The sequence below is a fragment of the Colletotrichum truncatum genome, assembly GCF_014235925.2.
Source record: "Colletotrichum truncatum strain CMES1059 chromosome Unknown Contig_0005, whole genome shotgun sequence".
Taxonomy (NCBI): domain Eukaryota; kingdom Fungi; phylum Ascomycota; class Sordariomycetes; order Glomerellales; family Glomerellaceae; genus Colletotrichum; species Colletotrichum truncatum.
The window spans coordinates 1-15,150 of record NW_027222402.1 but is presented as its reverse complement, the minus strand read 5'-3'; the positions used below and the strand labels follow the sequence as shown (position 1 = coordinate 15,150).

Genomic DNA, 15,150 nt, shown 5'->3' with positions numbered 1-15,150 from the left:
CCTGTTAAGCGTGGTAAAACTTTCAACCCGGGCGTTACAAATGAGTGTATAAATATCCCGGATAACTTCGAGGGTGGACAGTTCAATGCTGAAATGTGTGAAAAAAACCTTCTTCACTTTGACAGAGCTAACTTGTCCTTTTACAAAGGGCGAAAAATGCCCAGTCCTGCACGGCAACGAGATCCAGGTCTGTGAGGGCAACAGGATCAAATTCTGTAAATTTGCCAGAAACAAGGTGTTTGATGTACGATGCCAATTTAGCCATCCAAAGACTTGGAACGAGAACAGAATTACTAACCTCTATATTATAGTATGAGGACTGCTCCCCAAGGGATTGTGTTATGGTTACTGTTGGAGCTAAATGCGAATGATAGGAGCTCGGTATTTTACAAGAACATGAATATCATTTGCCGGTAAATGCTAACGATTAGTTAGCAGTGTAAGAGGAACTACTTGTGATTTTAGGCTGAGTAAGTAGAAACAGAAAAAATTGAATTTTGGATGGAATATCTAAGTGCTAGATGACACATCAAACGCAGCCCTTGTTCAAGTCACTTGACAATTATGTCAAAAGGTTATCTAACATAATGTTTAACTAGTTTACTACTATTAACTTTAGTTGCTTATTGCTTGCATGCATATTGAAACAGCATGTGGGAGATACTGTTGCAGGAGGCCTCGGAAGCGCGGAAGGCTTATTAATAGAGGCGCTGAGTTCTGTTGGGAGGTTGTTTTGTAAACTTTCTAGAAACCCTCACTATTTCTGAAATGTTCACTTACTCAAAGACGTATAGAATCCTAAAAAAGTCGAAGCTATTGAAATGAATCAAACCATTAATGTCAACTAGGTGGTTCAACTTTACCATCTACTGCCAAGCATCCCAGTAACAGCAATCGGCTTGCGACTTTTCCAGGCTAAGGCTAACCAGTTGGTGAACGTAACGCTCCCCGAAACTTCTGGATCACCAATTATAAGGCAATACATATTGTCTCAACAAGTCGAACCAGATGGCCCAGTCACAGTCCGTTCTTAGCCTATAAACATGTAGTAGGCCTGTGGTAAAGATTATTTGGTGAGATACTCACTTTTCGACATGAGTATGTCCGGCGGATCAAGTTCTATGAAGTACCTAATTGTGACGAACTAGGCACATAGCAATCAGGCCAGAAAAGGTGTAAAAGAGTGACTTGATTTAGGAAGAGGGTATGTGCGTGAGGAAGCTCGTACTTATACGCCTACGGTGTTTCACGTAGCTTACGTAAACACACCTCGTTCGGTGTGTTCGGTGAGCGTTGACACTATCGTCACAGTAATAATATTTTGTGGTGAAGCAAAGTGCTGAACGTAGGCATGTATTCAAAGTAGTAGATTGAGTGGCTTGTTTTCTCCTAACTACACTATGGAACGATATTGTGCCTAAATATGTTTTTGTGGGCGAAGCGGAATAAAGATATTCCGGTCATTCCATTTCGGGATTATCCCCACAGGCGATATGTGGGTCACGTGATGGTGAGGCTGCGCACTTCGCCTCGAAGGCATCACGACATATTTCAAAGCTAAGTATAAGCAAATATGAAGGCGCGGTATGGCTCATGGCCAGTTTGGAGAACGAAGCTGCCGCCGACCCTATTGGAGGCGCTGTGGTGCATATAGAAGATGTCAGGTAGGTGTTCAAAGATGACTTCATTCATCTCTGGTCTCTGAATCGCACATGGGATATAAGATCCCTCATGTCAGTAGCACTTATAGCATCTTAGCATTTCTCGACTAGCTTTCTAACTAGTACATCATTTTGCATGCGACAGACCGACACATCATTTTCAATCTATAGTTTTGGTCGCCGGCTCGGCCCAGTCTATCCTTGACGACGTGACTGGTTGCGGTGGCATGTCACAGATCCGCGCTCACGACTTGCCTGTACGGTTCATCGTCTACGATCCGGTTTACCTCCGTGATAGGCGTATGGCTGGCCGAATTTACCGGTTAAGTCTTCCTAACCGGTCGCTTGCTGCACTGGTCGATGAACCGAAAACGTTGAACTCTCGGCTACGCACAGGTTAAAGCAACCGTCAAAGTTTCAAGCCAGCTACAGACCGCTTCATTCGATCTGATTCGCAAGCAGGCTTTAAAAAAACAAACGATCATGATACGATAAAAGTATACGGTCAGCATGAAACGACGCGACCAGAATTTGATCTGCCTCCAGCTCGGCATCACCTTCTCGCTGGACGCGATAATATAAATTCCACAGCGCTGTGTAAGCTCATCAAATTTGACCACTAGCCCAACTACATTTGAGGCGACATACCCAGCCTACTTGTGATCTTGAGCGGATTTAGCCCCAGCAAACTAGATACCCCAGTGCTGATTGCGGTTGTGAAAGGGCCGCCATCTCTGAGACAGAGGAACAACGCCTGATAACCTTCGGCCAGGCTGAAAAGGCCTTTGCTTTGAAGTCGGCAGCCAAATAGCTAACACAAGTCTTGGCCAAGCTGGTCGTGCTGTATCCCTGGGCGCAAGGCGCCAGCGGCCTCTTGGCAGTCCATCGGATCCTGGTATCCCGTGTTGCCCGCGCTCAAGAGGGACATGAGGCAGGCAGATAAAACAAAAGCCTCAGAAAAGCAATTATTAGTATGTATTGGCTATTAAAAGTGGTAAAACATCTATATAGATAAAGATGTGTAAGTATGGAAGTCGGAATCTGTTAAAGTGTATGATAACTTAGTAGCGTTTTATATACTATTTTGAAAATAGGAAGCAATACTTATATTCTACTAGTAGACTTTAACATCAAAACCTAGTAAGTAGATAGAGAGGCTGTTATACAGCCTACTAAGCAGTATAGAACCATATAGTCTCTAGGGTAGGTCTTAATAAGAAGTCTTGAATAGTCAAAAGTATCAAAGCAAGACATTGATCACTTATTACTAGGATGTTACAATTAACCCTAATCTAGAGCGGCAATGCATAACACAAGTGATACCGAGGAGCACACCTATATCGCCGCGGGATCTACCAGAGGAGCTAATCAGTCTGATTTACGAGAGAGGTTGAGTAGATTTACCCGGAGCCTGCGTGCCCTTACTGTTGTCTTACTTCTGGCAGCCCGCTACGTAGCGCATGGCCGACGATGATGTTCGGAATCGTCCCGCCTGTCGGCCTGTCGGCCTGTTGTCTCACGTTGCCTACTTGCCGTAGTACGGCCATGCCACGCTAGTCCACGTCAACTCGCTATACCTAATCAGCTCACCTTGGGCCTGCACAGCTCAGCCGTGCCCAAGTTCCTTACTTAGCCGCCGGCGTATTGGCGTGGCTCATTCCCTTCACCATTGGTGTCGTACACGAGTTTGCATGGTTTGACAACGATTGGCGGCATCGCGGAGCATCTCCTGCGACTTAACGCATAGTAGCCGGTGCTGCGTGTTTACATTAAAGCGAAGCACACTAAATCCTGCCTATTTAACCAGTTTGCGATCCTTTTGCTCGGAATGGCTCTATTAGGTTCGTGCGGACGCCAATGTCGACCGTGCTGACCGAGGTCTTGTTGAGCCCTTCCCTCTTGTAATTACTCGTGTGGATCTGATTCTGGTCGAGTTATCGACTTGATTGCCGGTCGTGACCGGAAAGAGATCTGGGGCAAAGTCAACGAAGGCCAGGCATATCGTTCACGCATATCGTTGACATGTTGCTGTGAAGGACGCGATCAGTCCATTGGCAGGGCCCAGCTCGACTAAGAGAGGAACACGACCGACGGCAAGCATGCGAATATCGTCAAAAGCCTTAGAGTCACGCGAGTGTGGCGCTACCAGTACACTGATAACTTGAAACTGTAATCGGTGATCTTATCTGTGAGTTTGAGATCACAAGAACTTGCGCCGCGGAGCTACACCCTGGAGGCTAGCGTATCCAAATCCAGCAATTTTGGCTCAATCGAGAAACAACGCGGGCGACCAGCGCTAACCATTGTCCCGCTTGGTCTTGTCGAACATTTCCACTTACCTGCCATGATCCTCAACCTCGGGCTGCGTTTAATCGCCGCCATGTCCTCACTCGTCGGCACCTCGAGCGAAGAGCTATCGAGGCTTTGGTTTGTGCTTAGGCCCCACGAAGTCTCCACTGATACGATCGGCCTTTATTCCGGGACTGCGACACGCCGATGTTCACGGCCACATTGAAAGCAGTGCTGCGCTAGACACCGTAGCGCCTCAATCGGCAGCGGCGGCTTGATGGCAACAACCTATCTAACCCTAATCTAACGTGGTACTGGTATCTTCGTATGCAATTGCATGAGTTTTCTATGTGCCTTGTCCGTTTGTGTGGCCTGTGAAATTGTGTGATTGCGTCGAGTTGTCCCTGACTTTCTGTCAAACCCCCACGGTTCTGCCGTAATTATATCGCAATTCGTTTGACAAAGGCCATCCGTCCAATCATTTAACAAATTCCTTCAGCAAAGGCACGTAGCCAAGGAAATTGATGACGCAATTCGTGCCGAGTCTGTTAAGCCTCCTCAACATGCAAAGTCCTTGCAGCTTGAAACTCTCTTTTATTACTTACGTTTGAGACTGCTTAGAAACTGAAACCCCACGTCGCTGATCTAGTTTGAAGGTTTCTTGTCAATGCCACGTTAATTCTGGCGGAAATGAATCTTCATTTTGTGTTCAGGGAATTTCTCTGCTTCTTAAAGTTGTACCTGTACTGCAGTAAAATCTGTCAAAAAATGCCCAAATGCGACATTATTTCATAAACGCGATCATCAAACTACAGTCTTATCACTACTCAATGCGCTATATCGTCATAATGGTCTATTAGAACTGGTACTTATTTTCATTCAGCAAACACGTATACATGTATTAAAGTCTAACAATTGCAAAGCTGGTACATATGAACTAGAACGTTGTGATGGAAACTGAACTCCGCATAATAACTTCTTCGAATATTTTTTAAATTATGAAAGATTATCTTCAAGTGATTTCTTTGGGCTTTGCTTAAATGTAATTAACGACCAATGCCAGGTTTTTTATGGGTCAGGATTTTAATAGCTGCAAACCTTCTTTCAGGATCTGCCTCATAATAACGTCGGAATATAAGGCCCCTTAATATCTTAAACTTTAGAAAATGGTCTTGTAAGCCCCATAGTACTGACTTGTGTGTTGTTAGCTGTTCCGATATCATTTTACAGATAACCCTTTCCCGCTGTCTTGCCAAATCTTTGTTCCCGATGCCTAATCATCAATTATGCTTTTCCCAAACTGCGAACAACCAAGGTTGCTTTAATTCCTCAAGCTTCAACACACACCTCCTTTTCATATCACGTGTCTTGGTGCATTGCGTTTCGATTTTCAAGGCAGCAATTCAACGCAGCCCAATAGCCATCTGATTGAGTCTTACGCGCAGACTCTGAAGTCTTCTATTGACTATCAGGGAAGCTTGGAATAATCATTATGTTCAAACCAAGCCAGTCGAGGGGCGTCAGCCTCCCAAGGGCCCGCCCAAAAACAATTTTATTTTTGATTTTGGCTGCTGCTTGTGTTCATTTCTTTATGACACATTACGGCGGTGCCGAAAATTCTAATGTTCTTTGGCGTCACGGCCGTACTTCACCAATTCCTGAACAGCCCAACAGCCAGCCGTTATCGACATCGATCGAGCCGCTTAACACCGAGAACCAGAGAGAGCATGAGTTCAAAGAACCAAACGACGATGAAGAATGGCAAAGGCAGCAGGATGTAATGCAGAAGGAAGAGGAAGAGAAGAAGAGAAAGACGGAAGAGGAAGAAGAAACAAGAAAGAAAAAAGTGGAAGAGCAAAAGAGAAGAAAGCAAGAAGAAGAGAATAGGAAGAAGAAACAAGAAGAGGACCAAAAAAGAAAGCTGGAGCAAGATCAGAAAAGAAAGAAGGAAATAGAAGAGGAAGAGAGGTCAAAGCATGAGCAGAACTTGCGTGATGAGTTTGCGAAGGAGTATGAAACCGCTAAGACGTAAGTTTCTATCTGCCGAATATCGAAGTACAAGAAGAATACTTACCATTTGTTGAACACTGCTAGACTCCCTGGTAGTAATGCAATCTACGGAAACACGCTCAACTCTCTTGTCGACAAAGAGAGTAGAACTGCCGAACATGCAACCCGTCTTCAAGAGTCTAGCACAGAGGAGAAACCTTATGCGAACCATCGGCCTGTTCATTTCAATCCATATCCCGACTATAACAGCGACGATTGGAACCAGACCCACCGCGCTCCTTACGTGCCATGCGTCGGCGCGAATGGGGACCCAGTAGAGGATCTCTTGGTTTTCAAAGGACATCCCACTAAATTCCCCAAGCCGGCCTTTGGAGGTTTCGAGGTTCTAAACATGGACGGTAATCTTTGTTACGAACGCGATACTAGACTTGGTTCTTATGGTTTCCTTCCCCAATTGAACAAACACGGTCTTCCTATCGTATGGGACGATGTTAACTGGGGCGACCTACAAAAACAATGTGTCGAGAGAAACTCTGCTCGCTTTGACAAGGGCAAGCCGAATCGATATATTTCGACTGCTTATGCGGACATAGCAGAGAAGTATGGTAATGGCTTCAAGAAGGAGAAAACACAAATTGCAGCACGAGGAGCCAGTGATGAGGCCAGCGATAAGCCGGAAACTGAGAAGTCAGCGACGCCCGATAGTCGAACTGCAGTCCTTTTGCGGACCTACACCGGCAAGACATACACAGAAAACGATAAACAGGTTATAAGGTCTCTTATATCTGAGCTCTCACTAAGGTCCGGCGGGGAGTATCAGGTGTTTTTGCTTCTACACGTTCGTGACGCCTCAATCGATATCTGGAATGATAAGAAGGCATACCAAGGCGTTCTGGACACACACATACCTCGGGAGTTTCATGGTATCACCAAGCTCTGGAATGACCAGGCCGTTTGGGACACCTACGAAGCTCTCACAGACGATGATTCGAAGACTGTGCATTACGCTCAGTGGCTATCAGTTCAAAAGTTTAGCCTAGAGCATCCGGAGTATGAATATATCTGGAATTGGGAGATGGATGTCAGAGTTATTGGTCACAACTACGATTTCTTACGACGGATTGAAGACTTTTCCCGGAAACAACCTCGCAGGGGCTTGTGGGAGCGTAACGAGCGGTACTATATTCCCCAATACCATGGAGCCTACGACACCGATTTTCGCGAAAGTGTTGAGCACCTTACGCGTGGTAAACAGGTTTGGGGTCCCCCCAAACTGTCCTTCATTAATCCTGTTGGTCCTAAACCCCCAGTCAGCAATCCTGAGGAAGACCCATACGAGTGGGGAGTGGGTGAGGATGCAGATATCATCACCTTCGGCCCCATCTTTGACCCGATTGATAGCGGATGGATCTTCTCAGACAAGATCTGGGGCTATAAAGACGACCAGCACCCTGATCCCGCCAAGACCCTTCCAAGACGGAATACAATCGTTACTCAATCCCGTCTTTCGAAACGTCTACTAGACATTATGCATATCGAAAATCTCCGCGGCAACCATATTGCTTCAGAAATGACACCTCAAACCGTCGCTCTTCTACACGGTTTCAAAGCAGTTTTTGCGCCTCATCCTACCTGGTTTGATCGCCCATGGACTGGTACATTCCTTGCCAAATGGTTCAATCCTGGGCCTAGAGGAGCGAGCGGTGGAAATGGAAGCCCGATGGGCTATGGAAGAGAAAGAAGATACCAAGGTATTACTTGGTATTACCGAGCCGAGCCTCCCCCAAGACTGTATAACAACTGGATGGGTTACGTGGATACTGGTATCGGTGGGAAACAATGGGAAATTGAACACGGTCGACCTTGCTTGCCGCCGATGATTCTTCACCCTATTAAAGATGTTGGGCCAACGGAGCGTGGCTTTGCGTCCAAATTCGAGCTATTCTACGGTTGAAAATAGCGAGGAATAGTAACGTGACAGAGGCAATCAATTCGGTATCAAGGTTTGTTTACCATGTTTATACAATATAGACAATGTAGAAATTGTCAGCAAAATGGAGTTTGTAGGAACCAGAAACTGCGCAAGGCCTGGGAAAGACGGATATACAGTACGCTCAGAAACACAAATATAAACAAGTTGTTCGCTTTGGTGATTAGGAAACTGGCATAAAGGGATGGGTATTTACGTGGCGATGACAAATCGATACTCAACAAATACTTTCAGACATCTTGGCCATGAAAGTAGGGGAACAAGCTTGGTTAACGAATGGGGTACCTGAAGTGGAACATCTTGGATCTCGTAACAAAGGTTCGGCTATCCTGTCCCTTAAAACCCTGACGATAGGCGTAAATACTTCGAAAAGAATAGCTATAATTCAGAGAGACAAATCATTTAGCTATCTATCGATAACCCTACAGTTTAAAGACACGCTGAAAATAACCTTATTCCTCCGTTATCTTGATGTTCAATTTTGTTATAATCTTGAGTAGCCTTGTAATCTGGCGGAGTTCTACTTTGCTGTTGGCTCCTTAACTATACGTTCTAAACAGAGGATCTAGAAGTACATATGGGATCAAAGCTTGGTTTTAAATACCGTTATTTAAGCCAATCGAATTCTATAAGTCTTAACCCTATGCTTAATATTGTACTATCGCCCTGCCAAACGTCATGCAAGGAGGGTATGACATACTGCGGGGTTTGCCCTTTTAGTGGCTGGTTGGCCGGATTCATAGGATGAGGATGCGGCTTACGCGGACCCAGGAACCTAATGTTTTACTGGAACAGTTTCATAACTGGTAAGTCTCATATTCTCTTTTCCTTTATCCGCCTTGCTGATTAGTGCTTCTTGGAACCATGCGATGCAAGACAACTGCCAAGCGAACTTCTGGATAGGTCAAGCTTATCGTATATAAGTCTCATTGTATTCATCTGGTAAGTGTAATTTCGTTTCTCTTCTGAGTTAAAATTGGACTCTCTACAACTTCCGATGGACTGAACAGGCTGCTGGAGGGGGATTTGCTCGTTTAGGCCAAGAAGATTCTTGCATAATGCATCATGCTGAATTCCTTACTAGGCGTAGTTTGATGTGCTCTTTGACATGTTTACACTAAATTCTTATGATTGACTGTTTTAATCTTCCCAAGTGTTGCTAAGATAATGTTAACAGATATAGTGCTGCGATGTATCTCGCAGAGAGAGAACGTGACTCGAGCCGGGCGTGGTAGATATTTAGCGCGAATCAGTTCTGGAATGTCGGCGAATACCTGTTCGTAATCATCGGCTCAGGGCATCTCCGTAGTGCAGTCGTCGAGACCACCGCATACCAAGCATCACGGTAAACACAGGCCCACCAAAGTTGTCGCCATACACGCTGGTATTGTGCCGTGGTATGTGATGTGTTTGGACCCGGCATACGGTGCAGCCCAGCGGTCTGGCACAACCTAACAGCAATCCCGATCCAGTGCAAGGGACCCGTCCGGTCTTTTGTGTCAGCGCACCAGAATCCCATGAGAAAGACCGCTTGAATCAGGGCAGTCTTACTCTTTTTGTTGCATGTCATATAAAGCTTACATGAGAGGCTGTTAGAAACATGGACCAGAGGACATGCAATCCCACTTGATGTGCACTGCCGTAAACTGTAAAGAAGGCTTTCGCATCGATTATAGGGAATAAAGGATGGACATGGTGGAAATATATTCGAATGAGGTTATCGGAGAGGACTGGTTCAGGCAGGAAAAACACGACTTTTTGTTGCAAATACTTGAGTTCCTCATCGCCCAAGAGAGGTGTCTTAGGGTTGTGTATGAAAAAGTGCCCACTCTTGTCAAGCCAATTGTATTGGCCTATATCAGTAACTAAAGTGATTCCCAGTGGACAACTAAGGTATACTACATCAGCCCCAAGTCTCAATTTTGAGATAGAAGTACCTAGACGAAAGTTCGATTATAGGGTTAGGGTCGTACCATAGGCTGGAGTTCCAGGCTGGCACGCAGACGAGGTTTGTGACGTCTGCGAATCATAATGATTCAAGTTTGGTGTGATGGAGGGTGGAAATTGTCAGTGCCAATGTGTTCTCTGATCTCGATCGTGTCCGAAGCTTCTACGAAATTGACCTAATGACATCGCTATAAGGTTCATTGCTGTTTGTGACCTGGGGTTCAGAGCAAATAACCTGAGGGTGAATATCTAATGAAGGGAGCTGTTTCGGCGCGCCACCTAGTGTCCTAGAAAGTTTCTTGTGGTACCTTAGAAACGACCGCAGACGGTAGGTGGCGCCCTCGGCCTTGGCCTCAAGCACATACGTCGTCTCGGACAGGTTGAGCTGGCGCTTCAGCAGCTGCATCTGAGCCATTGTCAGGTCGAGTCCGCGCGCATCTACCACCACGAGCGAGTTGCCCTTGGAGGCCGTCGTGTTGAACACGTGGACGATCGAGTAGGGAATATGGTGATTTTGGCTGGCCATATTGGCCAGCGGGGTTCTGCGCGCTTTGCTTGTGTGAAAGCGCGTTAAGTTCACAACTGAGCTTAGCTATCACCAAGCTCTGGGATAGATTTAAGCTCTAACTGGAGAATTCTTGGATCTAGGCAAGTTCCTGCAGTCTCTTTTCAAGAGCATCTAAGCAAAGGAGCGACGACTGCGACATTTATAGTCATCCGCATATTAATACTGAGGGGTCGTGAGCTGTTTCGAATATTAGTCAGTTTGGTTAGGATTTGTTAGCGGATTGATGGACAGCGAAACATAGGTTCGCTGCAATTGATGACCTGACCTGCGAAGCCAAGCCCGTCTCCAACCGCTTAAGCCAGCTGTTGTCAGACATACTAGGGACTTACATCTTGCAATTTGTCTTGAATCTAGCAATTGTTTCCAGAATTGTAGGACGAAATGCCTTTTCTCAGGCTTGGTTCAAAACAATTGAAAGCAAGGCAATAGACTGTTCGCTTCAACACTCTCAATCTACAAACTCTGAGGTATGCGAGTCTTTTTCATTTAATTCACTAGATAATATAAACTTGATAATGGCCCTCTTATGTTCTCAGCCTTTGCACGGTCCGACAAACAAGCATCTCGGTGAAGAGGCATGGTTATCAGCATCCGACCAACTCTCAACCGAGTATCACGCGTTTACCACCACTGGGTTTGCCTTGATATGTTGCTGTAAGCTTAGCATATCAACGTATACGGCAGTTAGTAACCCTCGCAGCTTCACTGTATATGCTTGATATTTGGCCGCATCTCCTCCAAAGCGGCCAGCCAGGCGATTCATCTCAAGCCTACGATACACGTTAGTCGGAGTGGGAATGTCCTGGTTCCTGGCCTGCTCTGTCCTGTCTCGAAAATGAGTTTTGGCCGCGCGAATCACCTTTACTCCATTAGTCCACCAGTTGGCACCCGTTTGGATGCTGTTGAGAAACCCGTACTGGTTGCCAACCAAGTCATTGATCGGATGAGGGGGGTTCGCAACCGCGCCGGGAGCAGGGTCGATTCGGACAACATTATTCCACTCGTCGTTGTAGTCATCCAAAACTGCCGACAATTTGGCCCAGAGGGCTTTCGCTTTGGCATCGGACTCCTGGTGAACCACCCACGTCTTCCTCTTATCTTCTCCCGGGTCCTCATCGTCCGAGTCCACTTTTGGGTCCCGCTTCTGACCACCCTTGGGTGGTTTTGGTTGCTTGTTTCCAGGCAGTTGGGGACCGCCGCCTTGGTCCTCATTTGACGTTGGGGGCAATTGAACTCCTTCGCGTAGCCTCTTCAAGCAGAGCTGGTTCGTGATCGACGCGACCGTGTTGGCGGCATCAACTAATTCTAAAGTCTTCTTTAGCTTCTCTCACCTTTACTCCTAGGAAGTACGATCCCTACGTGGGGTTTACTTGCTGGACTCCTGATGAAAACAATCGATGGAACTCCTCAGACCCCAAGTCCAACCCCACTTCGACCTCGACTGGTTCAGGATCAGGTTCAACAACAAAACCAAAGTGTGTTTTACCAGCTTTCCATCAACCCTCATCGGCTGGCTAATGATTTCTCTCGAATAGCGTTGCAAGCATGCCGCGGATTGGCTATGAGGCATTGCTAGTGCTCTTGACATGGGTACTTTGTTTATTATAGTAAGGCTAAAATAAGCAAATAACCGCTGCCTGTACTATCGATTGAGACGATTGAAGCGGAGTTGCGGGAATTTAGCGTATAGGCCGTCAGCGGTTATAGAGTATCTAGAGGCGCGCTTCCATGGTCTAAATTGAGTGGTTGAGTTATTGCTTTAAAAGCTTTACAAACCAAATGCTTGTGAGCAAATATATGTCTAATGCATTCTAGGGTTTTGGGAGATTTTGCCATTAAAGACATAGGGTGATCTAGCCCTAGATAAAGACTCAGTCAAATGTTATTGCCATAAATGTAAGAATCCTCAGAAGTTATAATTGTAGCATTCTGGAATACAATCGTGTCTTTAACGTCTTGTATGACAACTAGAGGTCTCGAAGCTGAATCACCCTGTGCCGGTATGTCGCGTTGCGGAAACCTTTCCATAAGTGTTACGCAACGAGGCTAAGAAAAGGAAGCGAAGGTCGTAACATCTGGCTTCCCTGGATAGAAACAAATCGCTATCTGCCGAACCAAGCCTATCACCATTAGCCAAATCCATTAATGTATCTTCTATCGGAACTTTCGGAAGCCAAACACAATCGTTTCCACATATGGTATCGCCGAGGCTCATGGAGCATAAGACCGGCTGGAATAACTCTGCTTATGCACTCCTCGTCAATGTCGTATTAGAAGTCAAGGCCAGCGTCTCGCATCAATACACGTATATACCCTCTCCTACTGGCGTGCTGTCGATGATGCTGTCTGCCTAGTCACTTAGCCAAGCACTACCTGCTGAATCCTGTCCGACATCTATCCCAAGGACCTCTACAACTATAAAAATAGACAACACCATTCCGCTTTCATTCCCCTTTGACTGAAGCCTTGCGTCAAACATTTGCGCGCACCGCAAGCCATACACCAGTACTTAACGTATGGAACGCTGAGCTACCCTGTAACCCTAATATCCTGACTGCCATATTGAGCCTAACATTGAGAAAAATGATTTGATATCCGTAGCTTGCCGCCTGCCCACACTCACACTTCCATGAAAGGATCCGAGACGAATTCCTTAGACGCCACTACTGCATAAAGTCATAATCTCTAGATTTGCTTGCATGGTCTCTTCCCTTGGTGTACTCTGTGATAATGTGAATATCCGTGATTCTCTTTAGCTTTTGCAATGAAATTGATTGACCCTAACTACTGGGATAAATACCATATACTTGCTATTAAGTCACATTCATACACAGGTAAGCACCTTGATGTCCTTTGTCTTAATATGATATGTATTCATGCTTTACACAAGCTGCCTAATGGAGGAGGTCCTCCGTCGCTAAGCAGATAGCTTGTATTTAGACTCCACCTAATACATCCTCGGACCGTTAGCAAAGACGCAAGATTAATCCATAAGCATTCGTTCGTCATTATCAGGCCATTAATTTATTGCTGAGGTTGTATAACTAATCACTTGAATTCTTGTCATTTGCTACCCATCAAGGTACACTATAATTCGGTTAGAACTCGAGCTACAATATATACACCGCATACTAGAAGTGCCCCTAGCTTTATCGTTAAGTATGCTGAAATCATATAGATAAGAGGCTCTAATAATAATTCTGCTATAATACTTTGAATAACTAGTTTTACTTTTAATGTGTGTTTCTCTTTGTCTCTTTAAAGTCAAAGTTTATAGATACTAGGCATAATGATTGCATGTATATAACCACTAAGCCAAAGTATCGCCTATGTTACGACCCGACTAATTAAGAACTACCTGATATAGCTATATAGCGTAGAACAGGGAGCAATGATGCTGGAGTCATCATTACTGAAGCTTTTGCTTTGTAGGTATGTGTGGGTGGGCCCCACACCGCCACCTGGGTTTCCCTATACGCGTATTATGCCCGGCTTGATTCATCGAGGCCTGGGACATGCCTTATGGAGGGGTTGGGGACTGGCTGGCATAACTATATATTGTAGAATAGAGAGCAATAATGCTGGAGTCATCATCACTGAAGCTTCTGCTTTGTGCCATAGTTGGTTGCCCTGACCTGCGCATAACAGCCCACCTAGAGGGGTGGCGCTGCTAGCAAATCTAGGCATTAAATATCTTCACACATGGTTGCTGGTATTGCTCTAACAAATAGACGCTCATTATATAGCAATAGATAAAGTAGTACATGTGAGAAAGAAGCATATTATCCCGATTGTTCAAGTAAACTTGACTTTGGTTCTAGGGTAAACGTAACTTCGGATTCTAAATCTATATTAGGTTAGACCTATCCCACCCAACCTGGTGGTCAGACTAGCCCCGGATAGGTTCTCCCCATCAGACCTCATATTCCTATTCTGCATGACATATCCTTCTTGTACATACTAATGTACTAGCTCTAGAATGCCTTCAAATCTTAACATAATAACTGTACCATCAAGGTGCCTAGACTTGCATTGTCTGATTCTATATCACTCATGTGAAATAGCATAAGAGCCAGCAAGTATCCCTATACTCTAAATAATCATAACAACCACGAGTACTCTCGACTTCAGTTTTAAGGCCCACCAAAAGTCAACATGAAGGTTTCCGCATTCTCTCTCACCCTCTTTGGGGCTTCGCAAGTCCTGGCTCATGGTGGTGTTGCCAATTATACCATTGATGGCGTTCAATATAAGGGGTTAGTGCTAATCTTCGCAACGCATTTCTTAACATGCTAAATTTTCATAATAGCCACTACCCTTGGTTACCTATTGAAGGCCAGCTGTCTATTCAGAGGCGTTGGCATCCTGACCCTATTGCCAACTTATCACACCCCTACCTGGCCTGCAGCCGTGGGTACCCCGTGCAGACTGTTTTCCCTAAGGAGCACGCTCCTATACGGGCCGGCGGTGAAATCAGCGCTTCTTATACTCTTCCTAAATGTCCGAAGGACTGGCTTAAGAGCTACGAACCGCTACTACCTGAATATGGCGATGCTATTCCAGCATGGTGCTTTGAAGGACCTTGGTTTCACTGGTGGGGTCCTATGACGGTTTGGTTGGCCGACTGTCAGGGCCCTTGCAATGAGTATGATGCTTCGGGTAAGCGTTGGTTTAAGATCTGGGAA

At 45.5% G+C, this 15,150-nt stretch overlaps 3 protein-coding genes across 3 annotated transcripts; 1 reads left to right on the top strand and 2 right to left on the bottom strand.

Annotated features, from left to right (window-relative positions):
• Positions 1–5,442: 5,442 nt before the first annotated feature.
• CTRU02_208001 (uncharacterized protein) lies at positions 5,443–7,914 on the top strand (the record flags this gene model as incomplete). The annotated part of the gene is made up of 2 exons (XM_070205011.1): positions 5,443–5,978; positions 6,045–7,914. 2 exons carry the CDS (start codon positions 5,443–5,445, stop codon positions 7,912–7,914), a joined length of 2,406 nt encoding a protein of 801 aa, XP_070061086.1.
• A 2,146-nt stretch (positions 7,915–10,060) lies between these two features.
• Positions 10,061–10,423, bottom strand: CTRU02_208000 (uncharacterized protein; the record flags this gene model as incomplete). Its single annotated transcript, XM_070205010.1, has 1 exon — positions 10,061–10,423. One exon carries the CDS (start codon positions 10,421–10,423, stop codon positions 10,061–10,063), a length of 363 nt encoding a protein of 120 aa, XP_070061085.1.
• An 806-nt stretch (positions 10,424–11,229) lies between these two features.
• CTRU02_207999 (uncharacterized protein) lies at positions 11,230–11,972 on the bottom strand (the record flags this gene model as incomplete). Its single annotated transcript, XM_070205009.1, has 3 exons — positions 11,230–11,235; positions 11,325–11,764; positions 11,891–11,972. The coding sequence occupies 3 exons, from the start codon at positions 11,970–11,972 to the stop codon at positions 11,230–11,232; spliced, it is 528 nt and encodes a 175-aa protein (XP_070061084.1).
• Positions 11,973–15,150: the final 3,178 nt, after the last annotated feature.